General features: G+C 53.0%; 3 protein-coding genes across 4 annotated transcripts in view; 1 reads left to right on the top strand and 2 right to left on the bottom strand.

Annotated features, from left to right (window-relative positions):
• Positions 1-810: 810 nt before the first annotated feature.
• Positions 811-4,033, bottom strand: CUNH1orf226 (chromosome unknown C1orf226 homolog). Its single transcript, XM_061451794.1, is given in 4 exon segments — positions 811-2,924; positions 3,009-3,270; positions 3,536-3,828; positions 3,830-4,033. Coding segments are annotated over 4 exon segments (1,083 nt in total). The 5' UTR covers positions 3,880-4,033; the 3' UTR covers positions 811-2,446.
• On the top strand, positions 3,932-5,243 carry SPATA46 (spermatogenesis associated 46). Its single transcript, XM_061451795.1, has 2 exons — positions 3,932-4,062; positions 4,663-5,243. Exons 1-2 carry the CDS (start codon positions 3,948-3,950, stop codon positions 5,157-5,159), a joined length of 612 nt encoding a protein of 203 aa, XP_061307779.1. The 5' UTR covers positions 3,932-3,947; the 3' UTR covers positions 5,160-5,243.
• A 2,924-nt stretch (positions 5,244-8,167) lies between these two features.
• NOS1AP (nitric oxide synthase 1 adaptor protein) overlaps positions 8,168-26,014 on the bottom strand; it is a 37,293-nt gene continuing 19,446 nt past the window's right edge. The window contains exons 3-10 of one of the 2 annotated variants that reach the window (XM_061451793.1): positions 15,610-15,702; positions 15,137-15,195; positions 14,570-14,678; positions 14,193-14,334; positions 12,928-13,091; positions 12,231-12,398; positions 9,286-9,451; positions 8,168-8,714 (exon numbers count right to left, since the gene is read on the bottom strand). In XM_061451793.1, coding sequence (XP_061307777.1) covers positions 8,311-8,714; positions 9,286-9,451; positions 12,231-12,398; positions 12,928-13,091; positions 14,193-14,334; positions 14,570-14,678; positions 15,137-15,195; positions 15,610-15,702 — 1,305 coding nt within the window. In that variant the 3' untranslated portion in view covers positions 8,168-8,310. Of the gene's footprint in view, positions 8,715-9,285; positions 9,452-12,230; positions 12,399-12,927; positions 13,092-14,192; positions 14,335-14,569; positions 14,679-15,136; positions 15,211-15,609; positions 15,703-26,014 lie in introns of both variants that reach the window. The other variant, XM_061451792.1, reaches the window with a different exon arrangement.

Genomic DNA, 26,014 nt, shown 5'->3' on the forward strand with positions numbered 1-26,014 from the left:
GGACTGGGGAAGTGACCATCCCCCTCTACTTGGTGTTGGCGAGGCCGTATCTCGAGCACAGTTCTGGGCCCCTCATTACAAGACAGACGTTGAGGTGCTTGAGCAGGTCCAGAGAAGGGTAATGAAACTGGTGAAGGGTCTGGAGAACAAGTGTGATGAGGAGCGGCTGAGGGACCTGGGGTTGTTTAGTCTGGAGAAGAGAAGGCTCGGGGGGAGGGGGGCCTTACCGCTTTCTACAACTACGGAAACGAGGTTGTAGCAAGGTGGGGGTCTTTTTCTCCCCCCAAGTAACAAGTGACAAGACAAGAGGTAACGGCCTCAAGCTGCTCCAGGGGACATTGTTTAGATTGGATATTAGGAAAGATTTCTTCACAGAGAGGGTGATCAGGCATTGGAACAGGCTGCCCAGAGAAGTGGTGGAGTCACTGTCCCTGGGAGTGTAAAAACCGTGTAGATGAGGCCCTCAGTGACATGTTTTAGTGATGGTCTTGGCAGTCCTGGGGTAGAAGTTGGACTTGGTGATCTTAAAGGTCTTTTCTAACCTAATTGATTCTATGATTTCCCTTAAACCCCATGGCTTTAAGTAGGGCGGATCTCACTGTCCTGTGCAATCACTCCAGCTTTCCCTGGTGGCTTTCCCCAGCACCCCTCAGCACCACAGGGCTGCTGCCTCACTCTTCGGCTTTGCAGCCCCCATGCAGGAGCATCCAGCATGGCCCCAGGCTCATCAGGAGTCTTCAGGGCTATACCACATGTGGTCCACTCCCATCAAAGGGTTGCTATGTGTTAGTGGGTAAAAAAGAAAGAAGATTTATTGTGCAATCTGCATCTTTTGTCCCAAACTACACAGACACTCTACACAAATTAAATAGAGGGACTGGACCAGCAGTGAGGTTCCCTTGTGATCGGTAGGGTTGGAAGATGCTGGTTCTTCAAAGAAGAGCTACAAGCCCTTTTTTCCATCTACATAAACAATGCAGTATAGACCTAGGCAGCATACACATATACATACTCACACAGATTTCTGTTTGTGGGGTGGAATCAGCCACACACAGTGTAATCGCATTATACACAGGGTGTGTTATACCATAGCACTGGCCACAGGCTGGCCGCAGCCTCTGTGCATCTCTGATGTCTCCTTCATCTCCGGCAGGGCCTTCCCAGGGGATGAGAGCTGCAGAGCCCCAGTGCTGCCACAGCGTCCGCCATGCCAGCAGGCATGTTGACTGCTCCCAAAGCAAAGGGATTCATACTCACGGCCTCCATCCTTCAGAAGGACCACAAGCATGGCTTTGGGTGGTGGAAGACATTTCTTTGGCACAAGTGTCCTGCATGGCACCAGAGGAGCTGTGAGCAGAGGTGCCCCATCCATGACTCCCTAGCCTCCTCCAGCTCAAATGTGGTCTTGGGAACTTTTCCTCTCAAACCACCTTTGTAGTGAGGATGCACATAAAAAGTCTAAGCAAAAACTGCCATCTCACAGCTGCTTCCTTGCACCAGCCCATGGATCCACGGGCTGTAATTCATGGGGAAACAATCATATAGCAGTATTGGAGGACCATATGGCTTCCTGTGTCCCAATTTCACAAAGACATCACCATGCCAACAAATAAAGAAGAACGGTGGCACTGGCCCACACAGCGTGCTGCCTGCCTGGGCAGGCCAGCCCTTTCCGTGCTGGCTGGGGTGAAACCAGGAAACAAGCAGGAGCTAGAGGTGAGTCTCACAGGGAGGCTCAGCTCTCAGCCAGAGCCTAGTGGTCAGCAGCCGTGCAGGCCCAGGTGACCAGCCCTGCTCCCCAGCAAAACTCACTCTGCGAGTGGGTTCCCCAAAACTGGGGCTCAGGTGCAGAGAGATGGCACTGGGCAGAACAATGCTACAGGGTTGGCACCTGGAGAAGGTGCCATCCTGGCTCACTGGCACTAGACTACAGGTGTGAGTAAGCCCACTAGCACCCTGGGACAGGGTATCTCAGCAAGCACATAGCATAAGCTGGGAAATCCTCCTGACCAGGGAAGCCAGCACAGTGTGGGACACTTGGCCGGGCAGAGCGGACAGGGTTGGGGGCAAGCTGGTGCTTGTGCACCCATGCATGAGCACCCAGGCTGCTGAATGACCCCAACCCTTGGTCCCCAGCCCAGCATGGTTCCTGGCTGCAGACAGGATGGAAGCACTGTGGCGGGATGGAAGCTTTGCACAGACCACGGCAAATAAACCCAGGATGGGGCTGCAGAAGTCATAGCAGGACAGGCTGCTCCCCTCCTGGGAATTTGGGAAGAAGTGGGATGTTCTAGCACCCCAGACTGGGGCAGCAGGGGCTTCTGCCACCCTGGGGATTCCCCCTCTCCAAAATGACCCCAAAGAGACATGGGGTCAGCATATGGCTGCAGGAGACACGCTTGGGAGAGCCAGCCCCCACAGTGCCCCTGCTGTGGCTCCCCCACTGCTACTCAAATGACAGTAAGTCAGGATGGGGCCCCTCCACCTCCCAGCCAGGGGAACATGCCTCTGGCCGCCCTGTGCTCCCCAGTGGCTCATGCTCCAGCCCTGGTCTCTGGGAGGACTTCTCTGTGCCAAGCGACTCTCCTGTTCGCCGCTGGCTCTCCAGGTTGCCCTTATGGATGAGGTCAGGCACAGGAAGAGCACCAGTGGGCTGGTCCCCACTGGAACCTGGGGTGCCCATCATGCTGGGGACCCCAAGGCATTCTAGAGGGGATGGGTCCCTCATCCCCGGCTGCTCCTCTGAGGGGTCAGAGTGGGCTGTGGGTGGTTCAGGGGACTCCTCCGTGCTGCTCGTTGGGGTGGTTGCCACTGGCTGTGGAGCAATGAGCATGTCCTGTGGGGTCTTCAGGGCACGTGGTGTCCGCTTCTTGGTGACGGGGGGCGGGGGGTCTAGCCGGGGAAAAACATCCAGCCCCACAGCCCTGCAAGCACAGAGAAGTCACATACAGCCCCATGCTGACGCCCCTCCAGCCTGTCCCAAATGGCCCCATCAAGGGAACACTCACCCATCCTCGCTAGCCGGCTGTCCCATGCCCAGAATGGCACCAGCACTGGCATTCACCTCCATCACTCCCACAACAGGGAAGCCACCTGGCTCCTTGCGGCGCAGGAGATCATTCACCTTGGCCCCCATGGCCTTGCCCAGGTTGCGGAGGTGCTGGCTGCCGGCAGGGCGGGAGGGCTGCAGCAGGGCTGCAGCAGGGCCGTGATGTGGCCGTGGGGTGGGTGCTGTGCTGGCACTGGAGTTCTCAAACATGCTCTGGTCCACTGGAGGGGGAAAGGGGACAGTGAGGGCTTGTGAGCCAGGCTGGAGAGGGGACTCCCACAGGGGCAGCATGTCCCAGAGCTGCTCACCAGCTCCCAACTCAGCAGCATGGGAGCAAATTCTGGGGGACAGGGAGGCTGTTTCTGAAGCCCCGCAGAGGCTGTGAGCAGCCAGGCCATGCACTGAGGATAGTATGGGGTGGGATGGGGTAGCAATGAGCCCAGGGCTCCACACCAGCACTGCCAACACACCAAGAGCATCTCTTACCTGACACTGAGCGACTTGGGAAGCAGGTTGTGGAAAGAAAGAAAGAGAATTTACCAAGGGGACAACAAGCTTGTCCCTTCTGCACTGCCAGGTGAGGTTTGCTGCTGACCCCTGCCCAGACCTGGCACACTGCCTGCGGAGATGGGACCCACGGGAAGCCCTTGTCAGCCAGGCACCTGCAGAGCAGCAAGGCGTTCCCTGGGGGGCACCCACAGCCTGGGCTCTGCACTGCCCACCCTTCTAGTCTTCTCTCCAGCCCAGGCTGTCTGTCCCCTTGTACTGGCCAAGCTCCTGAGATCCCAGGGCCTGAGCAGACTGCCCAGGAGCATCCTGCAGTGCACCATCCCTTTGTGACATCAGCTGGATTACAGCATGGGTACCATGCTGCAGGAACTACACCATCACCAGCTACATGAGGGTGATGGAGAGCTTTGGCCTGCCCACCGTTTCCGTCAGGACTGTGCACTGTGGCACCAGGACAAGAAGCCCAGAGGCCCCATGCCCCTGTGGCCCTACTAGCCTATCAGGTTAGAAGGGGGTGCATGCAGCCAGCACTGCATGTGGGGAGGGGCCCCCCTTGCACCTCCTGCGCATGGCCATGGCACTGCTCAGCCTTCTGTGGCAAGCAAGGGCCTGTAGGAGGGGTTAGGCTGGGCATGGGTGGAGAAAGTGGACCGGGTGGCGCTGCAGCAGCGGGTGCTTTCTGGGGACCTGGTGGGGCTCTGTAGTTACACCCCTCCTCTGAACTACACTGGCGTCTCCGCCATGTCTTCCCAGAAGGAATCTTCAAAGTTGTGGGTGCTGCCCTTGGAGTCATAGCTCAACCTCACCCATCACTGCCTTTGTGCCAGTGCAGCTCTCCATGGGAGGGCTCCAGTGAACTGCTAGATGAACTTTGTGCAGTGCTGGTGCCTTGATGCCCACCCACCATCCCTTGCCTGTATCTACCCCTGCATTCCATAGTGGGAGGGATGGTACCCTCCATGATGGGAATGACAGACACAGACATCTCTGACATCCCATGGAAACAGAGAGGAACAGTGCAGTGCCCAACATTGCTCCCAACCCCGTGGGAGACCAGGCTCTTACAGGGACCCCTGACTCACTGCAGACCCTTTCCTCTACAGCCTGTGACCCTGCAGCCCCACCAAGCAGCAAGCTCCCTGCCAACACCCACACCATCTACCGGCCCTGGTTCTCACCTTACAGCTACTTCATGTGCACCAAAGGAGATACTCAGCAGCACCAGGACAGCCCCTTCTCCAGCCTTGCCACCGGCACCCAGGAGAATGAGGAAGCTGATGACCTCTTGGAGATAGTCTGCTCCTCTTCTGACTCCTCAAATGAGGCTCAGCTACCCAATAGGGACAGGCTGCCCAGTAGCAGAGCCAGCATCACAGTCCAGGACATCCTTGCTGCTTCCCAGCAGCACCCAGTGTCCCAGCATGGCTACCAGTGTGTATCATGCTGCTGCATGTTCCCCACGCTGTGGTCGATCAAGACCCACATCCAGAACAGCTCTCACGAGGGCTACAGCTGTAAGGTGTACTACCGCAGGCTCAAGGCCCTGTGGGAGAAGCAGCGCATGCTGCAGGAGACTGCGGCCCCCGGGGCGTCCATGTAGCCCCGCCAGCAGGGCTGCCGCCGCGGGAGGGCACTGCTCCTTCGCTCTTGTCAGCGGCAGAATAAATCGTTTCAGGAGCAGCCAGCCCTGTCTGCCTGCTCCTCTTGTCTATATAATCCTTTAGAAGAGACTTCCCGACTTTTCCTTTACCAGAAGCCAAAAATCTCCCATGTCCCTGAAAGCACTGCTTAGCATCTCAGCATCTCTGCATGGTGCTCTGCAGATGGCAGGAACCCCCTGGCATCCTCAAACTGCTGGGTCAGCACTGGGATGAGCCTGTGCTGTGCAGTGGCTGAAGGGGAAGACTGAAACCCCTCTACTCCCAGCAGTGTTCAGGGCACCTCGCTCTCACCAGCAGCCAGTGGTTGGCACCACAAGCAAGAGTCCCACAGGGGAGGATGCTTAGTTTGGAGGTGTGCAAGGCCAAGGGATGCCACTGCTGGTGGTGGCTGTCAGCATGGAGGGGGAGAGAAGTACAGAAAGAGAGAGAGTCAGTGAGAAGGAAGAGACAACAGGAAGCCTTGAGAAATAGAAAGATTTATTTAGCAAAAGCCAGTTGACTAATGGTAACACCCAAGGGTTAAGTGCACTTACATTGCAGATTGGTCTCCCAGATAGATTGAGTCAACAGTTAGTAACACGACAGTTGTAGGAAAAGAAAGGACAAAAAATATAGCTTTAAATTCCCAGTTAAGGTCCATAGCAAAAGTGAGAGGCTAGAGAGCCATCTTGGAGACAGCGCTGACTTAGGAGGAGGATTGTTTACACATGTACACCAGTGGTGCAGCAGGACACTGGCAGGATCCCAGCCAGCTCTGGCAGCACCCTATCAACCCATGGGGCACCCCCCACCTTCTCCTGCAGGCAGAGTGCTGGGCAGGAGCCTGAGCCCTCAGCTGGTCCCAGTGCTCCTCTCAGGGCACTGCCTGGGCTACACCTGTGCAGCAGGGATGTGCAGGAGCGGTGGCTCCGGGAGAAAGCTCAGCCCTGCCTGCTTTCTAAGGCAGCCCAGCCTGGAAAAGACTTGCTGCTGCTCCTCCTGGGCTCTCCTTTCATCTGCCCTGTGCATATGGCCAAGCTCCTGCTGTCCCCCTCCTGCATGATCTGTCTGCCAACATGGAAATCCCTCTCTGAGCTCACCCATGCAACCCACACTATCTGTACCATCTCCTGTGCCTGCTACCTTCCCCACTTCTTCCTCCTGGTGGGGCCAGCCTCCTGCCCCATGCTTTCACCTCCAGCTGCTGTGAGCTGGCAGTAGGATGTGAGGGTCCCAAGCAGAGGGGCTTGCACACAGCTGTACCCACAGCAATGCAGGACAGGGCATACAGAGGTATTGGTGGCCAGAGGACAGGGGCAGCCCTGTCCCAAACAGCACCTGCTCCTACTCTGCCACTGTGGCTGGTGCAGGGGCTCCCCTGGACACCAGGCCACTGCTGGGGACACCAAAACATCTTCTTTCCCACTAGGACTCTCTAGCTCCTCAGAGTGTCCAGCCTTCTCCTGTGATGGAGGCTGCATAGCAGTTTGTACCAACCCGGGGAGTCTCACCCATACCTCATTCCTTATTAGCCCTCAGTCCCAAGGGTACTGGGGCAGAAAGAAGTGATGGCCCTTCCTCAGCAGCCAGGCGAAGAACAAGAGCTCATGTCGGAGAGCTCCTCTACTAAGGGTTAGTTGCAGGCAGATCTAGCAGAGACAGAGCTGGTGAAGACAAAAGTAGCAAGAAAGCAACAAAGTGAAGCAGAAGCAGGATAGGAGGGTGAGTGGGGAGGAAGACAACTGTGCCAGTCCCCACCTCATCGAGTGTTTCCACAAGAAGCAGGATGGACATTAGAACTCTGGTTCATACCCCTTCAGCTGCATCCTCTTAGAGACTGCTTCAACAGACAACTGATAAATGTGCTTGCAGAAAAGAAACACACTCTAGATCCCTTGGAGGCTGCCAGGATGGCTCTCAGCCATGGGTGTCTTGGTGTCTGCTGGGGAGTCCTAAGATCTCAGATTCACTTTTCCAGAGGGTGCAAACCAGAGCTAAAGAAGCCCCCTTGCAGACATCAGCAGTTCCCTCCCCATTGAGGGATGGCAAGCGTGCCCATCCCTGCACACAGACAATGCCAGCACTGCATCCCCCATCCCTGGTCCAGGGGCACATGACTGCTTAGAAATGGGACGGTTTGTCTATAAAGCAAAGCTGGGAGTTTGTGGTGAAGGGGTGCAGGGAAATGCTTGAAAATGTGACTTGAGAGCACCAGAAAGGCTTTGAAACCTGGCAGCCACGCGGAGGAGCAAAAGGACTGTATGACGAGACAAAGGGCACTGAACAGCCCTGTGCTGCATGCCCTGGCTCCCTGCTCCACACCGAGCTGAGCCTTCGTACCCACTCCACAGACTGAGAGAGGAGTGGACATAGCCTGCAGGCCTTCCACCTACCTCAGGCAGGACAAACCCTTTCCTGGAAGCACAGCAAACACCATCAACCTGCCAGGAGCTGCCTGTGCATGGCCACCCTGCATGACCTCATCTCACTCCTTCAGCTCCTTCCAGGCTCTTCCCCACTGCTTCACCTCTCACTTGTTCACCCCTGCCAACAGTGCACCATCACCACCCCTAACCACCCTATCAGCATGGACCTGGCTTCATCTCTCACCCTCTCCACCATGCAGATAGCCAGACCTCCTGACAGTGGCTCTATCTCTGCTCACTGCCTTCATGTTGCCTCCTTGGTCCCTCTTGCCCCACGCCTGCTCTCTCATTCCCCCAGCAAACCTTCATCTACTTTCCTGCTTCCCCACCAGCAGCAGTGGATAACCTGGCAGGGAGTCCCTTGCTTCTGCCTGACCTTGAAATGCAGCCTGCAGGGGGACAGGGACCATGGGACAGCCCAACCAGCTCAGCTCGCTGTCTGATGTGAAGTGGGGATGCTCCAGCTCAGCACACAAGGCCTTGCAGGGTGGAGCACAGCATGCCCAGCACACCGCCTCGGCACGGCTCCATCCTCACCTCTGCACAGCTCCCAGCTGTGTGCTGAAGCCTCATGTTCCCTCCTCCACCCCTCTACCTCCGAGATGTCCTGCTCCTGCCAGGGCCAGGGGGTTATGACCAGGGTGCAGCCCAGCTCCGGCAGGTCTGCACCACCTCCCGCCAACCCCTACACCGCGATCTCATCCTCCAGGCTGTCACCCAGGTCCTGCCTGGTCTGGACATGGAGCAGGCGCGGTGGCTCCTCCTGGGACCAGGAGTCACGCTCCTCACTCTCATCCGTGTTGGACTCATACTCGGAGGCAATGCCCGACTCACGGAACTTGATGAGCTCCAGGCTGCCCAGCGCTGGCTCCGGGGCAGGTGGCCCTGAGTCAGGCAGGAAGCGGTAGCACTCCAGCTTCACCAGACAGTCGTTCCTACCTATGGGGCTGCCCATGGTGCTGGGGAAGCCTGAGCCAGAGACCAGTGGCGGCGGGTGGGTGTCCTCGGGCTGCGGGGTGGTCGGGTCGCAGAGGACAGGGAGGACATTTGAGCGGAAGGTGATCTCCAGCAGGCTGTCCTGGGAGCCCGCTGCAAGAGAAGAGCATGACTGAGGGGCAGGCAGTGCTACCCCAGCTTGCCTGGGCATACCCCAGCCACCACAGCTGCTTGCAGACTGGCCAGAGGAGGATGGCCTGGGCTGCTTAGGTGTCAGCCTCCCCACCGCAATCATTTAGAGGGGCTCATGTGGTGTCACTGGTGCCAGGAGCTGCTGCCTGCCAATAAAGAGCCAGTTTTGCAGGATAAAAAGTTACGTCTCCCATCCAAGCTTCTGCAGGGAGCTGATGGCCACATCTGCTGGAGCGCAAGGTCAAGAAGGGGCTCTTGAGCAGGTAAGGAGCTGGCCTAGAGCATGCAGCCCCTGGGGAAAGCGGTCATACAGCTGAGGGACATATATGACCTGTCCATACAGTCCTCCCCAAGCCATTCCCACATTGCTTGCAAGCACTCTGCCACATGCAAACCAACCAGGCCGGAAAGGCACTAATATTCCCCTACACACCCACTGGTCAAGCACAAAACCCCAAGAGAAACACCCACATGCATGTCCTCCACAGACCTGGCTAGCTGTGAGGGGAGAGTAAGGGGCAGGAGCGCTTACTGGTGGTGTTCCCCGCAAGCTTCAGCTCCAGCTCCTGCACCTGTTTGACCAGGAGTGAGATGTGCTGCAGCAAGTCCTTGTTCTGGAGCAGGAGCTGATGCACGCGAGCCTGGGCTTCCAGCCGCGCTGCTGCCTCTGCAGCCAGCTGGTCCTTCAGCAAGTGGACCTGTGTGACAGGAGAGAGCAGGTAAGTGTGTGGATGATGCTGCTCAAGGGCTGAGTGTCAATTCCAGCCAGCCCTGCTCATCTACCAGCACTCACCAGCATCCCATGGAATGATCTAATGAAGAAGCCATTCCCTGTGGGTACCCACAGATGAGATGCAGAGCAGGGCAGGCAGCAGTGTCACACCAGTGTACATGCAGCAAATCCAGCACATGGTCCCCATGCCTCTTGGATGGAAAAGCCCGAGGCAAAGGAAAGTAGCACTGACCAAACCATTGGTTACATACATGTGCCACGAATGCACAAAAAAGGACAGCCCGGGAGGGAGCCAAATAGATGCAGAAGAAAAGACACACTCGAACAATTGGATAGTGCTGCCGATGCATGAGCGTGCAGCCATGCACCATGGGCAGCCCCATCTGAGCTGTCTTTCCAGGCAAGTTTCCCAGGGACAGGGTCCTGCCAGTGGCGTCTGTCACTAGCAGGGGCTGGAGCATCAGAGCTGCCCTGGAGCTGCAGGTGGCTCTGGCTGCGACAGCATGACAAGCCTCGAGCAACACAGATGGCAAAGTGCTGCTGAGACACAGTGGCTCCAGGGATGCGAGCTGGCTGCTCATTTTAGCCCTGGAAGTAATGCCTGGATGTTAGCCTGCAGGGAGTCCATGGGCAAGAAGCCCACTGATCTCAGCATAACTACCCACAGGCAAGTGATCTATATCACCAGCACCACATCCCAGAGAGGGTGGGATGCTCCTGGGTGAGACCAGCCAGGAGCACTTGCCCAGGGGCAGCTCTTTGATCTGCCCTCCTGGATGGGTACCAGAAGGCAGCGCCGGGTCTGCTTGCAAGCAGATTCTGCCTGCTTTGTCCAAACACAGCCAGCAAGGCAGCATGGCAGTGCCCCTGGCAGGGCAGAGTTGAAGCACAGCGAGCTCAGGCGGTGGCAAGGGGCCAAGCAAAGTGCTGTGACCTGCAACTGTTCATGAAGCCAGACCAAGAGCAACAGGGTGCGATACTTTACACACTGAGCAGGCAGCATAGAGCCCTTTTGGTTTGCTTGTGGGCCTCCAGCCAGGTGAAATGCCACACCACCACTACAGTCACCTCTTCTTCCTGCCAGTGGTGGAACAGTGGGGCACAGCAGTGAGGTGGGACAGGGACCCTCTGCCAAATGCTGGTGGGCGAAGCAGAGACCCTGAGCAGAACTGGGATTATATGTAAATAACAAGTGGGTGCTAAAGTTCGGTACTGGCAGCGTCAGCCTGGAAGTCATCCCTCCTTGCAACTGGCAGCTGTCTCCATCTGCAGCAGGGGCCAGGTGACACCCAGGTGATGCCAGGGGAAGATGCCAGCAGAGCCCAAATGCCATGTCCTGCAGAGGGGCAGTGGCTCATGCCATCATCCCCTTGGGAACAAGGCCCAGGAAGGACTCCTGGCCTTAATTCAAGAGAAGGAACTTTCACAGGAGTCTGTACACACCTTGCAAAAGCACGTCTCTAGTCAATGAGGGAACTAAATGGCATTTCATCCTCAGCCAAGTAATTAGAGGCTGAGACAATTGCAGGATGGTCCCTGTAGTTATTGACCAACCATAGATCCTTGTCAACACAGTGGATCTCCCGGCTTTGTTAGTAAACAATTAAGCCTATGCCTCCTCCTCTGAGAGGAGATAACAAGTGCCATTAACAGAGGTGTTGATGTAACACATGCAGTCATTTGAAAGGCAGTTGAGGTGATAGGGCCCAATGTTTTCATTAATAAATTACAATGATACAATATCACCACGGTGCACATACTGAAGGGATTAGAGAACAGCTAAGTGACAGCTCCTGTGACAAGAACCATCCTATGGTGGGCAGAGGTCCAGAGAAGGGTGCCAGCCCTTGGAGAGGGGGAGATGAGGCCATGGGCTGCCATCCCAGGAGCCAGACAAGCGATGGCATTACACTATTTCAGATTTTTTTTTTGTTTGGAAGTAGGAAATAAAATGACCACTGCAAGGCTGTGCAGGTACACAGACTGGGAGCTGCTGAAGGTGATCAGCCCCTGCCACAGAGGGGCCTGGCTTTCCCTGGTGAGCTTTGCCTGTAACAACACTATGCTTGGTCAGACATAAAGAATGCAGGTCCCCCTTCCAGAGGGGAAAGCAACTTCCCGAGCCTGTGACCCCAGAAGATACTGAGCTGTCAGGATAGCAGCTCAGACAGAAGAACCAATACTGATTTTCTGATGTGAGAAGAGGAAAGCATGGGACAGCACAGAAAGGCTGCTGGAGCCAATCGCTCAGCACGGAAAGAAATGAGAGCTCTTTGAGGAGTCAGGGAACAAGTAAAGCTAAGGTAACGAGTTGGATAAAGCAGCCAGAGCTGCTTAAATGAGAAATGCCTGCATAGAGAAACAGCTGCCAGCTGCACAGCCCAGGCAGCAGCTGGCCAGGGCTAATGCTAAGCCAAGCACTGGCAAACAGACAGGGGCCAAAGGACCAAGAACACTGGTGGCATGTGGACCTAAGCATCTCATCTTCTGTGACAGGGCCAGGGCAAACTGCCATTCCTCTCCCGCTGCTGCACAGCCCAGGAGTGGGTCCCTCCCCACAGACTGTGCACCAGCTTTTCCCACAACCATCGCCTGGGCTTCTCTGCCTAGAGGCAGCATGCCCTCCCCACGATGCTGCCTGTCTGCAGCACTGCCTTCAGGCAGGGGTTACTCTGGCAGGAATGAGGAGCTTGATAGCATGCCCCAGCCTTGCCGCTGCCCCAGGAAAGAGTAGAGGGGAGAACCTGTGCCACAGCCACTTGTGTCTGCTGCTGTTGCTGCTGCAGGAGTTGCTGGAGGAGCTGCATCTGGTGGTGAGCAGAAAGGGGTGTTCCCAGGTCAGGCAGCTGCGCAGATGAGGGCAGCAGCATCTTAGGCGATGCTGTCAGGATATCTTCAGGGAGGAGGCAGCCCTGCAAAACACCAACATCTGTGATCCTGTGCCCCTTGCCATGGAGAGCCCACAGGCACACACAGGCTGTAGTCCCTTAAAATACCCAGGAAAGAAGCTTCTGCATGAAAAACAAATGCAGACTTTGCTGGGGGTGCTGAAAAACTAGGAAGATGGTGTTTTTTCAGTTTTGACAACAGCCCAAATACTTCTGTAGAAAATTCCTGAAAAGGCTGACACTTCTCATGGGAATTTCCACTGTATCAAAAAAGTCCTTTTTTCTCTTTTGTTTGTTTGATGGAAAAAAATCCCTATCAGCTCTGCCCCAGACACTTTCCATGTGGCTGCACATAGCTGAGCCTCAGCACAGCACTCCCCAGGAGTGTCCCGGGCCCCAAGCCAAAGGGCAGCCCTGTGGCAGCAGACAGCTTTGATCTGGGATCAGGGGAATGCTGCAGAATCCCTCCTGATCCCTGGGCCCCTGGGATGCTCACAGCCATAGCGCCAGGGCCACGCCATGCACCAGCAGTTGAGGGCAAGGACCCATGCACGTTGGCATCAGTGTATGCACTTGCCTCCTTGTCCACAGCATCCAGGTCAGTCACGCCACGGCTGAAGTCAAGGATGTCAGCTCCGGGCAGTGGGAGCTCCACAGCATCGATGTCCGTCTCCTCTGCCGAGGCGGCTGCCCGCTCTGCACCGGTGAGGCGACAGGCTGTGGGAGCAGCATCAGAGCAAAGTACAGCCCGCTTGGAGTGGAAGCATCCTATGGTGTGCCCAGGGTATAGTGAGTGATGCCCATCGGTCAGCCTCCACTGCCCCAGCCACCCACCCCCCAGTGCTGGGGGAAGCAGGTACAGAACACCACAGCTGTATTTCCTGGATGGAGCTTACAGCCAAAAACACACCCAGCCCCAGCACATCAAATCTGGGGAACAGCGGTCAAAACCCCTGATGTGGAACAAATAGGTCATCAAAAGCAGAAGACACGTAGAAAGCTAAAGGAAGGTAAGCAAGAGATTACAAAGGGAAAAAACCCAAACAAAACAAAACAGATGCTCAGAAATCTCCAGGGAACTGCATATCATGGCCTGGACATTGTGTGGAGGAAAACCAAACAATGACTTGTCCAGGAGAGCCCCATGATTAGGTCATCACAACAGCACTGGCTGCAGAGGAAAGCAGGCAACCCACACCCAGATACCAGGACCCATCAGCATCTCAATGGGCAATGGAGGTGTTTAACCAATCTCTTGCAAAACATCGGTCTCCCCTCCAGTTCAGTCACTGGCACCAAGGAGCGTGGCAGCTCTCCAGGGCCCCACTGAGCCCTCTGCCGATGGGGCTGAGAAGGGAGACAGGGTCCGCAGGCTGCCTGCAGCTCCAGGAGCTTGATGCAAGACCCCAAGCACAGCTTCATAATGCAGGGAATTGCAGAGAGCTGGACTTGGCCCCATGAGTGCCTCAGAATGTGCGCAAGTGCTTAGTGCGTCTTCTTGGAAGCAGTGAGGAAATGTTTGCAGCATGTGCAGCTGAGCATGGAGAGTATTCAGGCACCCAGCAGAGACCCAGGCACTGCTAATGGGCTCCCAGCAAGGGTGATGTCTGTGAAAATGACAACTAACACCTACCGAAGGCTCCTTGCTGGGCACCATCCCAGCTTCAGCATAAAGCACCACAGGCCAGATTGCTGTGCAAATCCATTCCCTGCAGGTGTCAGACGGCAAGGAGCCACATGGGAAGAGGGTAACTGCACGCCACAACTGCCAGGCTCCAGCGCCTTCACACCACACCTGCCTCCACCCTTGCAGAGTACCTGGGACATCCAGGTCGTCCCCGTTCCTCTCACTATCTCCATCCTCCTGCCCATCTGCATTTTGCTGGGTGTGCTGCAGGCTCAGCTTGTGGCAGACCTCAAATGCCTGGCCCACTGTCCGGACAATACGCATGGCTTGGCTCTGCGGGAGGAAAGGAGAGAAGGTGCTTAACCTCAGCTGGGCTGCCCCAGCCCAGTGACCTCCCCAGCCTGGCACAGCTCTTAGGGGTCTCTGTGTGATGCCACATGGACTGAGGCACCAGCACTCGGATCACCAGGGTGCTCTGGGCTGCCAGCTGCAGCACGGTGACAGGGTCCTGTCCCAGCTGCCCCACTGAGACCCTGCAATGGCAGGATGCACATCCCAGCATCTCTACCTTCTTCTTGGATTTGAAGACGTTGCACCTGAAGACATTGCTAGACCCATCCCTGGCAATGTAACTGAAGATCTTTAGGTCCTGGGAGTCATGAGACACATAGAATATCCTACAAGGACAGTAAGGAAAGGAAAATATCAACATACATTTTACCCACATGCCCAGGAGACTGGCAAGGCCACAGCCACCGCTTTGCAGGGCACAGGGAGCCAGAATATGCCCAGCTTCTGCAGCACATCCCTGCAAAATCCCATTGGAAACATTTTTGGCAGTGGTTTTGCCTTAACTGGGAAAAGTAGCCTGCTGACACAGCAGCTGCAAGCATTTTGCAGAGGCAGCATGGGCTTTCTTTGCTCAGTCCCCAGGGACAGAGCCAGCAGCCCAGGAGCCCTCCAAGGACCAAGGAAAGCAAACCTCACTCATCCACCTTGCCTGCTTGAAAAGCTGCCCTCAGTGGGCATGGTGGTAGCTCTCCATGGTCAGTCCCCAACACAGTGCTGTTGTGGTGTGGGGTAAGTACCACAGCAGAAACACGCAAGCCTCCATCCCCTCACCGTGCAGACTTACCTGTAGATGGGATCGTGCATGACAAGCATTTTGTTCTCATCCCAGGCCCATTCTTTTTTCTGCAATGAAAGAAGCTGAAAATGAGTACGTCAGATGCTGCCCTTGAGATCAACGACAGGACAAAGACAGTCCAGGGACAGACCTGGAAACTCTTGTCACAGCTCTGCTGATGCTCCTCTGCAACTCTTTGCCAAGGGTTGGGTCCTCCCAGGGACCAGCAATGTCCCACATCACTTCTCTTGGGGCTCCTGAGCCCCATGCATCAAGATCCCCTGCATCAAATCAAGATCCCCTGCATCAAGACTGGCTCAGGCACCCTGAGGGAACACAGCTCATCTGAGGCTCATCCCAGCCCTCCCTCTCCCAGCCCAATAGAGTTTCACAGAACTCCAAGGATGCTGCAGGTCCCTGCATTGCGAGGGGAGTGCTCCTGCTGCTGAGGCACCACTGCTCCGAGGACCAGGGCTGCCTACCTTCTTCTTCTTCTTCAGAATGACTTTCACACCATCCACTGACACAATGAGATTCACTTTCTTCTTCTTGATATTCTTGGCTTTAAATTCATACTGCAGGGGATGGAAGAAAATACCTGAATTAGCCTTCTTGCATCAGGAAAGCCCCAGAAAGGGCTGAGAAGACTCATGGGAAGTGGCAAGAGCAATAGGGAAAAGTTTGCTTCCCTGAGCACATGCCTGCACCAGCCTGCCCATCCACACTAGGACAGGACAGCAGGCTATTTTGCCTTGCAGTGTCCCTGTGCCCAGCATCCAGAGGAGCACACCCAGAAGCGATATGGCCCCTGGATGTGAATAATGCTTTGCTCAGCCCAGGGTGCTGTTGGAAATGTTAACCTGTGTTCCTCTGCCCCTCTGAAGGGCTGTACCTCCCCCAAAAAGGGCTGCCACCTCGCCAGCCCTGCCAGCCCCTGGGGCTCCACAACCTGGCTGGGTTTGCTCCACTGACTGTGACCATTGTTGAGCTCTCATACGGGAAATGGCATTTCTACTGGGCTTTTTTTTCTTGGGCTCAGTGTAAAAGTGAAGGTGGTTGCTGAGGAGTCTGTGAACTGCTCCAGGGGAGAGGGGATAATGCAATTACCCACTTCAATTAGAAGTCACTGGACAGGAAAAAACCCAACAGGAACTTCTGAAGATCAAAGACTAAGCACAAAGCTCTGGTCCAGCCGGGGGAGAGAACTGAGATCTTCCAAAATCCAGCCACTTTAGCATTTAATCTTATGAGTGGGGAGTGGGCTGGCAGGGGAATAAGCTAGATGAGCCATTTAGGCTGAGCAACTCCTGCTCTATTTTGGGGATAGGACTAGTCTACCATGCCTGCACCTACATCAAGTACCTGGTGCTCTGGCCCCACAGGCAGGGTGCTCTGCACAGCCACGGGGACAGATCCTCTGTGTTCCCCCAGCAGCAGAAAAGCCCTGCATCCTGCACCTCACACATCCAAGAAGAGGAATTCAATTTATCCTCTCATTATTTCACCAGTTTCTCTGCAGAGGGAGCACAGGGCAGGCACCCTGAAGCAAAGCCTTGCCTCCAGTCCACACTGAGCCTTGAGCCTCGGTGTGACATTTCCAGCACTGCATGATGTATCCACTTTGGCAGCCAGAGCCAGCAGACAGGAAAAGCTGCTGGCCCTGACTGGCGATCGAATGATAAAAGACCTGAAAATAAAATTCCTTACAGCCATTTTAAAGTCACCGATGGGGATGGGAGACACAGGTGACTCGGATAACAGTGAGAGGAGTGCAGCTCTGCCCTCCCCAGTGCACAGACCAGGCAAGCTGTGCAAGCCCACCTGTGCTGGGGCTGAAGCCATGGTGATGGGCTGGGGAGAGCAGAGCTCAGGCCCCCACCATGGATACAGCCAGCCTCAAAATTCCCAGAACATACTCATATGCTGCTTGCAGGGCTTATTCTTCATGGACAAGGGCCTCACCAGAGTCCCTCATCAAAGAGTCCATGAGGGTGGGTTTCTAAGCCCAATACTCCCCTTCCTCGTCATTACAAGAAGCAAAAACTGCACCTAAGAGCCTGCCTCTGTGCCTTGCCAAGATCAGTAGTGAGATCACAGCAGATGTCTGGTACCTAACACTAAAGAAACATCTTGATTTAGCCTTGAAAAGGTGAGCTTCAGATCATTTGCCTTGGAGTAATTAAACCAGCACCTTCTGGAGCTCTACATGTGATTTTTCCAAGAGCCATGGGCTGATATATATATGCTCTCCACAGCTCCCAGAGTCACCACATGGCACCTTGCAGCCTGATTTATTAGACCCAACAATCATTGATTATAAACATCAAGTTGCATTTCTGTGCTGCTGGAGCTGTGGGGTTTCTATTCTGGGCCATCCCAAGTGCTAACGTGGACTTGGAAGAGACAGCAATTCTGAAAAATATCTCCGGGTTAGAAAGAATATTTTTAGCTTGGTTTTGGTCAAGTAACAGCCTCAGGACAGCAATGCAGACCGGCCAGGATGTTTCAGCAAAGATGCTACCCAGCCCTGGCGTATGTTTCAGGGACAGAATAGATGCAGAGCTCCTTGGAGACACTGCCATAACTCCTGGCTGCAGGCAGAGGATTCTGCCCAGGCTCGCTCTGGCAGAGGGCAGTGCCATAGGGAAAGCTCTGCCATACGGAAGCAAAATTCCCCTTGTGCTGATGGCTCAGGGCAAAATTCCAGCAAAGAAGCCAAATGCTCAGAAGGGCCGACCAGCCAGATTTGCTAAGCCCTTGCATAAATCCAGGCCTTTATGCTGACGCTGAGGCAAGAGCCAAGCTCCTTTGCAAGTCCAAGCCATGTGCTTAAAAAGCTATTGCACACTCTGCCCCATCCCGCCCTCGTTAGTACAATCGTTCCGATGAGTCCAGATGCCCTTTGGGATACATTTCCCATGCAAGGAAGCACAGTTTTAGCCAATAAAACACTAATGAACTCATGCCCAATGGGACTCTAATGAAATGCTAACCATAATTTAATAGCAAATTAGCAAGGAAGAGGATTCAATAAAACAGCAATTCAGCTGAGCAGCCTCTTGCATCCCTGGGCTGCATGGGTCAGGCATGTTGAGCCCATGGGCCAGGAGATGCACTGTTTTCAGATTTGTGTTTGGGTAAACAGGTGCAAGCAGGAAGGAAAACCACTCAGGAGAGAGGGGCAGCAAATCAAACCTAGAGAGAACACGTACCACTCTGCAGAGCCTGGCATACCATTCATGCACAGCTACCCTCCCTGCTTACAGACTACTGTGCAATTTGCTCTGCCTTGCTCACAAGGCTAATTCTGCAAAGCAGAGGGATTTCAACTAAAGCAGTACCTCTGGCTAGGGCCAAAGGGAGAGTTAGGTTTGCACAGTTCCTCTAAGTGAGATTTGAGCCATACAGACTGTAAGGGATGCACCCAAAACTGTGCATGGCAGAATGTGTTCTCAGACCTGCCGGCTTATGGTGCAGCCCTTCACATTGGCAGTGACAGTGCGCTGCCATGCCAGGATGCTGCTTACTGGTTATGGCAGGAGAAAGGCACGTCTCACCACAAGCCCTTGCACACCCCAGCAAGCTCCTACAGCTCCCAGGAAGGCAGCAGCTGACAGTGGCAGGAAGGAAAGAGAATTTGTGCAATTCCCCATGATCCCTGTTGGTTTCACACCTTGCAGTATTTCGCATTGCAATGTATTACTTATAACTAAATGGTGTAATGGTCAGAGGAGCTTTCTTGGCTGTCAGCTCTGGGCATGATTCTCAGTCTTTAAACACCTGTAATAATACTACAGGTTTGGGTTAATTACATTAATTCCTGGCTACAGCAACATGGCAACCCCAGAAAATAGGTAAGACATCATTGCAGGGAAATACACAGAAAATTGAAAGAGTAACAAAGAAACCCAACTGTTCCTGGACTTGCACAGCTCCACAGTCAGTCTCCAACTGAAGCTCTAAGCACTCTGCTAAAATTGGTAAGCAAAGATTGAAAATGGACATCTGAGATATGCCAAAGTTAAAAAAGTAAAGATATTCAAGAAGAAAAGAAGTGGTCTCACTAATGAAAAAGTATTAGATCACTTGTAAACTCCAACCAGCTGAGAAGTGAATAAAGATTATCCCTTAATTTTATACTGCCCACAACAAAAATATTCTTCTCAATTAGAAAAGAAACCTCTCAGCAGAGCAGGATAGCCTTACCATTGACCTCAGGTTAGTGGGAGTCTATTTTCAACATCTGTCTTTTATGCAGAGTTCACCATTTAAATAACTTTAGATGGAAAATAATGCCAGCTGGTGTATGCATCGTTGCACAACACATTCCTACTGGCAGAGTATTAAAACTGCCCTTTCTGCAGAACAGAGTAACATATGTTGCTTAACAGACAGAGCATGTAACCTTGTCAGCTTAGAGTAAAATTATGTCTGAATCCCAGTGCCATGGGTATGTGTGAAAAGCACAGAAAACTCAGCCCTTAGAAACATGTTACCCATCTCTGTCACACTGTTTCTACACAGTAAAAGTGTAAGAAAACTTGTAACCACTCACTGCAGGGTAGGTTAGGCAGATCAGACACTGAAGAGGAGAGATGATGACTTTCTAGATTCATCATCCCACCACATGAAAGCATCTGAAACAAGGTTAACCTGAATAGAAGTGTCCTCATTTTATTCCAGCCCATCTGAACTGCAGCAGTTGGAGATTTAAGTCTGCCCAGTAGCACTCTCCACCAGTAAGGGAAGGTACCAGGAATCCTGAATGGTCAGATTGTGCTAGCAGAAGACAAATAAACAGAAAATTCTCTAATGGAAGTTCCCCTAAATGCACTGAGCTGCCCCTGCCTCCTTCTAGCCCTTATCCCCTTCTTCCAAAGAAAAAAAGAAAGGTTAAAAGCTTGTAGTGGGGATACTGGAGAAAGAGCAGTGGTTTGAGGATTCAACTGACACGAAAAAGGCAATTTCCACAAAATGCACTGCTACTCTGCTAGACTGGGAGGCAGGAGACAAAAATCTTCTATAAGAAAAAGCATAGAAAGGGTATATTTCTTTTTGCCAGAAAACTTATATTCCTTTGTGTTTATGCAAAAGGACATGAAACTGAGCAATGCCAGATCCCCCAGAGCCAGCACTGCTGAATGCAAAGGGCTGGCTCCGAGGCCCCTGCGATGTGAGCAGCCTGTGGTGATGTCCCTGCAGCTCTCTGTCCCTTGGACCTCATCATGCAACGAAAGCGCAAGTGCAGGGCTGGTGCAGGCCCCACAGGGGAGCAGGGCAGGGTGCTGGAAGCCAGTGTCCCGCTGCCTTGGCACCCCGTGGTGGCTCCTCCCTGCAGCTGGCTGGCACAGCAGCTAATGAAATACCTTCAGAGTTAGACTTTAACCCAAGGTCAGCTCAGGCTAATGAAAGGCATGGCAGACTAGCAAAGGCTTTCCCAGCACTCTGGGAGGAGGAGCGGTACTGTTCTCTTGATGAAGAATTAACTTATTGCAAAGTGACAGCTGAGCTTGAGTTCAATTGGCACAGACTCCATGGCTCCAAGAATTAACGACTGGAGGGGAAACCACATACCTCCTCGCAATTTCTGCTGCTGAGAACACAGGGAATGAAAGTAAACCTCAGAAATGTACAAGAGATCAGGCATAACCCACAGAAGGGAAGCCTGAGAAACCTTGCTGGATCCTAATAGCAGTAATTGGGAGGAATGGCAAGCAGCGGCACCATGCAGGGGACAACGATTTCGCTTCACTGAACCACACAAGGAAATGGCACAAATACCAGTGCCTATGGATGACTGACAGCCACCCACAAGCTGTGTGGGAAAGGGAATCTGGGAGGGACACAGCCCTTTCCTGGCCAGAGGTGCCAAGCCACCCTGGGGATGGGCATGGAAAGCAGGAGGAGCAGGAAGGCAGCACCTGCTGCCCACTAGCCCTTTGTGGGTTGAACAACAATCAGAGCTTGGTGCTGGGGTCCTGCCAGTGTTAAGAGCAGGGCACAGCCAGGAACATCTCATCGCTTCTTTTTTTCCATTAGGTGCTTTGCTAACTGGAGAAGTGTGACTTCTAGCACTGGAGAGGGCACACCACTCCAAGGCACGCAGCACAGTGAGCACAGGCCTGCAATGTGCCTGTGTGTCCTGTGAGCCATAGACTCGAAAAGCCTATGCATAGACAAGGCACACACTACACCAGCTTGCCAGGTGCAGAGGTGTTGGGCACTGGGCCTGGTGGCATGACTATGGGATCCATCAAATGCAACTGTGCCTGATAAGGACAAACAAGCTGCAACTCCACTGGGCTATTCTATACAGCTGGAGACTTTGTTAGGATCATGCAGCACAAGCCCAGAACAAACTTAAGTGGGTGAGGAAGAGGCACAGAGAAAGGCTTCCCAATGAGTTTCTCCAGGAAGCACTGGCCTCCTCCAAGAGGAGCCTATTCATCTCAGCTAAATGAGAGAACACAACCAGTACAGCTAAATACAGTGGCAGAAAGAAAAGAGCACTAGAGAGGAAAAGGGGACGATTTAAAACACAGCTTTGCCACAGTAGCAAACAGATGCAACCTGGTCAGGGGTAGCCTCACAGAAGTCCCCGATCATCCAAGCCACCCAGACCAGGGAATATTGGAGTGGTCTCCAGGGCTGCATCGAAAGGAGCGTGACCAGCAGGTTGAAGGAGGTGATCCTGCCCCTCTACTCTGCTCTCGTGAGACCTCACCTGGAGTATTGTGTGCAGTTCTGGTGTCCTCAACATAAAAAGGACATGGAACTGTTGGAACAAGTCCAGAGAAGGGCCACGAGGATGATCAGGGGACTGGAGCACCTCCCATATGAAGATAGGCTGAGAAAGTTGGGGCTGTTCAGCCTGGAGAAGAGAAGGCTGCCTGGAGACCTCATAGCAGCCTTCCAGTACCTGAAGGGGGCCTATAGGGATGCTGGGGAGGGACTGTTCATTAGGTTCTGTAGTGATAGCGCAAGGGGTAATGGGTTAAAACTTAAACAGGGGAAGTTCAGATTGGATATAAGGAGGAAATTCTCTACTCTGAAGGTTGTGAGGCACTGGAATGGGTTGCCCAGGGAAGTTGTGAATGCTCCATCCCTGGCTGTGTTCAGGGTCAGGTTGGACAGAGTCTTGGGTGACATGGTTTAGTGAGAGATGTCCCTGCCCATGGCAGGGGGGTTGGAACTAGATGATCTTAAGGCCCTTTCCAACCCTAACTATTCTATGATTCTATGGGAAGGAACAGAGGCAGCACTGCTTCTCCCAAGAACACAGCTGTCAGACAGGAAGGGCAGCAGAGAGCCAGGGGTCCTGCCAGGGGTGTACCTAGGGGTGGAGCATCCCTTCCACTGTAGGTTCCTGCCCCAAAAGCAGAAAGGCACCTGCCAGCCTGCATCTCCCTGGCGCATCACCCCAGCTCTACCAGGGCAGCAGATGTCAGGCTATAAAGTGTCTGGAAAGCAGGATACCTCCCAGGAGGGTGGTCAGCTTCATCCAAGAGACATTTCTGGACAAGGCTGCAAAACATCTGACAGTCCATTTTTCTGGGCTTCACTTTAAGCCCACAGGGGACTCAAGCTTGCTGGAGGAGAGCACACTGGAATACCTGCTTACCCTACTAACCTGATCTGTAATGAATGGACCAAAACGTATTTTTAGAAGACTGTCTTAAACCACCCTACCAAGTGCTGTGCTGCTGCCTGCATCTGTCAAGGACTTCCCTGCCCCTTCATCATGGACATGCAATCACATTGCAGCTCCAGTGAGGACATGTTACCACACCAATTTCTATATGCAGCTGTTAAGTACATACCTGGCCATGGCCATGCTCATGCCCATGTACCATGAACCAGCAGGGTGCTCGCCCACAGGATGCCAGCAGCACCTCCCTGCTCCATCCCTGGGCTGTGAGAAAAAGGACAGCATGAAGATCACTTGGTGTGGTCATTTTCCGTGCGCTCTCCTCTCCTGCTGCCAAAACCTGGGAAAAAAGCAGCCTGCAGCAGATAGCTCTGGCAGCAGGTCACTGAATCACAAAGACATTTGGGAGCAGAACCAAGGTTCCCACTGGCTCCATCAACAAACCACCAACATGGCAGGGGCAAACATGCTGGACACCTATGTCATCCTGCCAGCTCATGTCTGAGCTGCTCCTCAGGCTGTCTACACTCCAGTGTTAGTGGTTTTGCCAGTAGCTAGACTTTAATCAAAGGGCACAGTAGTTTGGAAGGGGGAGAGGAGTAATGAAGCGTGGGATGCTCATTCTTGGGCTAACGATGCTTTTTAAACTCTTCTATGGTTCCTCAGAGTTTGCATTTGCACAGATGGGGAAATGCTGCTCTGAGGTGTAAGCGTTTGTCTGAAATAAGATATGATTTTGGTTTGTACTGACAAGGTCAGTGCCTATTTTCCCATCCAACTTCAGGTTTAATTTTGGTAACTGCCTGTGACGGTTGCAAGTACTGAGGGGTATAGATGGGAATTGGTCTAAAAATACCCATGTTGCGAGAGCAGCAGAGCAGAGTTACGGTTGCTGCTTTGAAACAATCCTTGGATCACAGTATGCCCATTTACCACACAAAGTATGTTTTCTAATAACATTGAATACTTCAGAAGAAATCCCTTCTGCTCGGTTTGCTATTTCCTAACAGACCCATTGTTAGGATCCAGCCTTGATCCATTTCTTCCAATCTCCCCTCACTACCTTTTGAGTTTCACAAGATGAGCTGACAAACTGGGATACATCCACAAGCCATTTCAGTCTAAGCAGTTTCACAGAAGCACCAGGGAAACCAGAACTGGTAAAAATTAAATCATTATCAATCATAAGATTAAACAGAGAAGTTCTTCTAGGTAACAGCTCATTCTCACCTGCTCTTTTGCAGATTTCCATTTACAAGACAATTCACCTCCCTTACAAGAAATCCTTAGGGGTCTCAGATCTCTGTCCCTGTCTTAAATTGTTTTGATTTAAAAAGAAAAACAAAAACCCTTAAGATGAGAGATTCAGAGGAGGCTTGAGACATACCAGTGTACCTTCCCTCCCAAGACAGTTTGCAGCCTGCATGCCACTCTGCATGCCATGGAAGCCCAGCGCTGTGCAGGGGGATGCAGCAGCATGGTGCACACAAGGGATGCAGCTGCTGGTGCAGGAGCACACTTTCCAGCAACATTCCTCAGCTCCACCCAGCAGCTCAACAAAGCCACCAGCAGGTCTCTGTGCATGTATTACTGTTTGTTTCGTTGGGGCTTAACTAATACTGAGCTTGTAAGAGAAAGCTGGAACCCCATCCCAGCACAGACAAGACTTTTTCCCCCAAGCTTGGGTACACACAGCAATGGCTCTGAGTACAAGTGGCTGCTTGTGGGCTGGGAGAAGCTGCTTCTCTCAGCCATGAAGGCTGATGGAGACTGTGACACAGGCTATCCCCCAGCCTTGAAATCATCTCTAAATCCCTTTCAGAAATCCAAGGAAGCAATAACAACAAGGACCGGACCTGTGTGGAGGCAGTAGGCTCCCACCTGCCTTCACATGCTGCCATCTCCGATGACCAAGTGTGGTGAAGACGAATTAACCAGTGGGAACGTGCAATGGGATACTGGTCAAACTGGTTGCAGAAATAGCCAGGCTTCGAGCTGCTCCCTTTGGTTAACAAAAACAAGTGGCACGCTCTGTGTGCATCTGCAGGCTCTGCTTTTCACAGCTCTAGAGACACAAGAGTTGAGCTGTACATACCTTAATATTTACCACCTGTTGCTAAAATAAGCAGAAAAACATTCCTTGAAAACCCCACATCTGACTGGAATCTGTGGTATTTTTAATCAGATACACATAGGTTCAACCTATGGGCAAAGGCAGCGGGTGCACAAGCTGTCTGGAGACAGCAATCACCCATTAAAGAAGGTAAGAAGCCACAAAAGCCTAGAAATGGCCTCTGTTCATCCAGCCTACAGCGGGTTTGAGCCCATGTGCTAGAATGAGCTTGGCTTCAAGAAAAGCACTGCCATTTGCAACAGTTTAGTCATGCCCTTTATTGTAGTCCCTAATTAAACTCCTACATCTTCCCAGCACTGGCATTACCTGATGCTTTGTGGGGCCCTGCAAGTGCCGGGTGCTGAGCAGCACAGGGAATGCCCAGGCAGACAACTTCATCCACCTCGGCAGGAAAACAAAAGTTCTGTGTTCCAGATTTGCTTTCTTCCCCATATGCTTTCTTTCTAAGACACCCCCTGCTCAAGGCAGCTGAGATCATCCCCACCCCTGAGGAGGGGGCTAGAGGCAGGGCTGACACCATGGAAGAGCACAGAGTCACCCCAAATTCACGCCGAGGGCAGGTGACAAAGAGAGGGGCACCATAAGAAGATACCCACGCAGCACTTCAGGAAGGTGTCAGCTCAGCAGAGCTCACCGAATCAGAACACGGTGAGATTTACACCCCACGTTGTGAAACACAGCATTTACTTTGGTATTTTTTCACTGCTCACAAAGAGCTGCTCTCCCACAGTTGCACAAAAAGCTTGAGCAAGACCAGTTAGAAGGCAGATGAGAAGAGCCAAGCAGAAGAGCAGTGAGAAACTGAAGGAAGGCAAGTTGGTAATGCTGTAACTAAATCAGCAATTTCATATTCAGACAATTAATGAAGAATGAATGAGTAGCAGCATTAAATGCTTAACACATCAGAAACAAGCCAGGCCTCTGGGGCTCATTAGACGCTGGTGGTGCCCAGCAATATTTCCAGGCTGTATACTGGACAAAAGAGGTAATTATTCATATCACACTTGTTTCATGGTTCCTATTTTGGTAATAAGTAACACATGTATTAAAAATCATTCACTAAATTCTACATGTTAAAGTCAAAAAGTCAGAAAACTGTCCTTTA

Source organism: Pezoporus flaviventris, unplaced genomic scaffold (assembly GCF_033815535.1).
Source record: "Pezoporus flaviventris isolate CSIRO_AGI_PZ_B2104156 unplaced genomic scaffold, CSIRO_AGI_Pfla_v1 ptg000013l, whole genome shotgun sequence".
Lineage (NCBI taxonomy): Eukaryota > Metazoa > Chordata > Aves > Psittaciformes > Psittacidae > Pezoporus > Pezoporus flaviventris.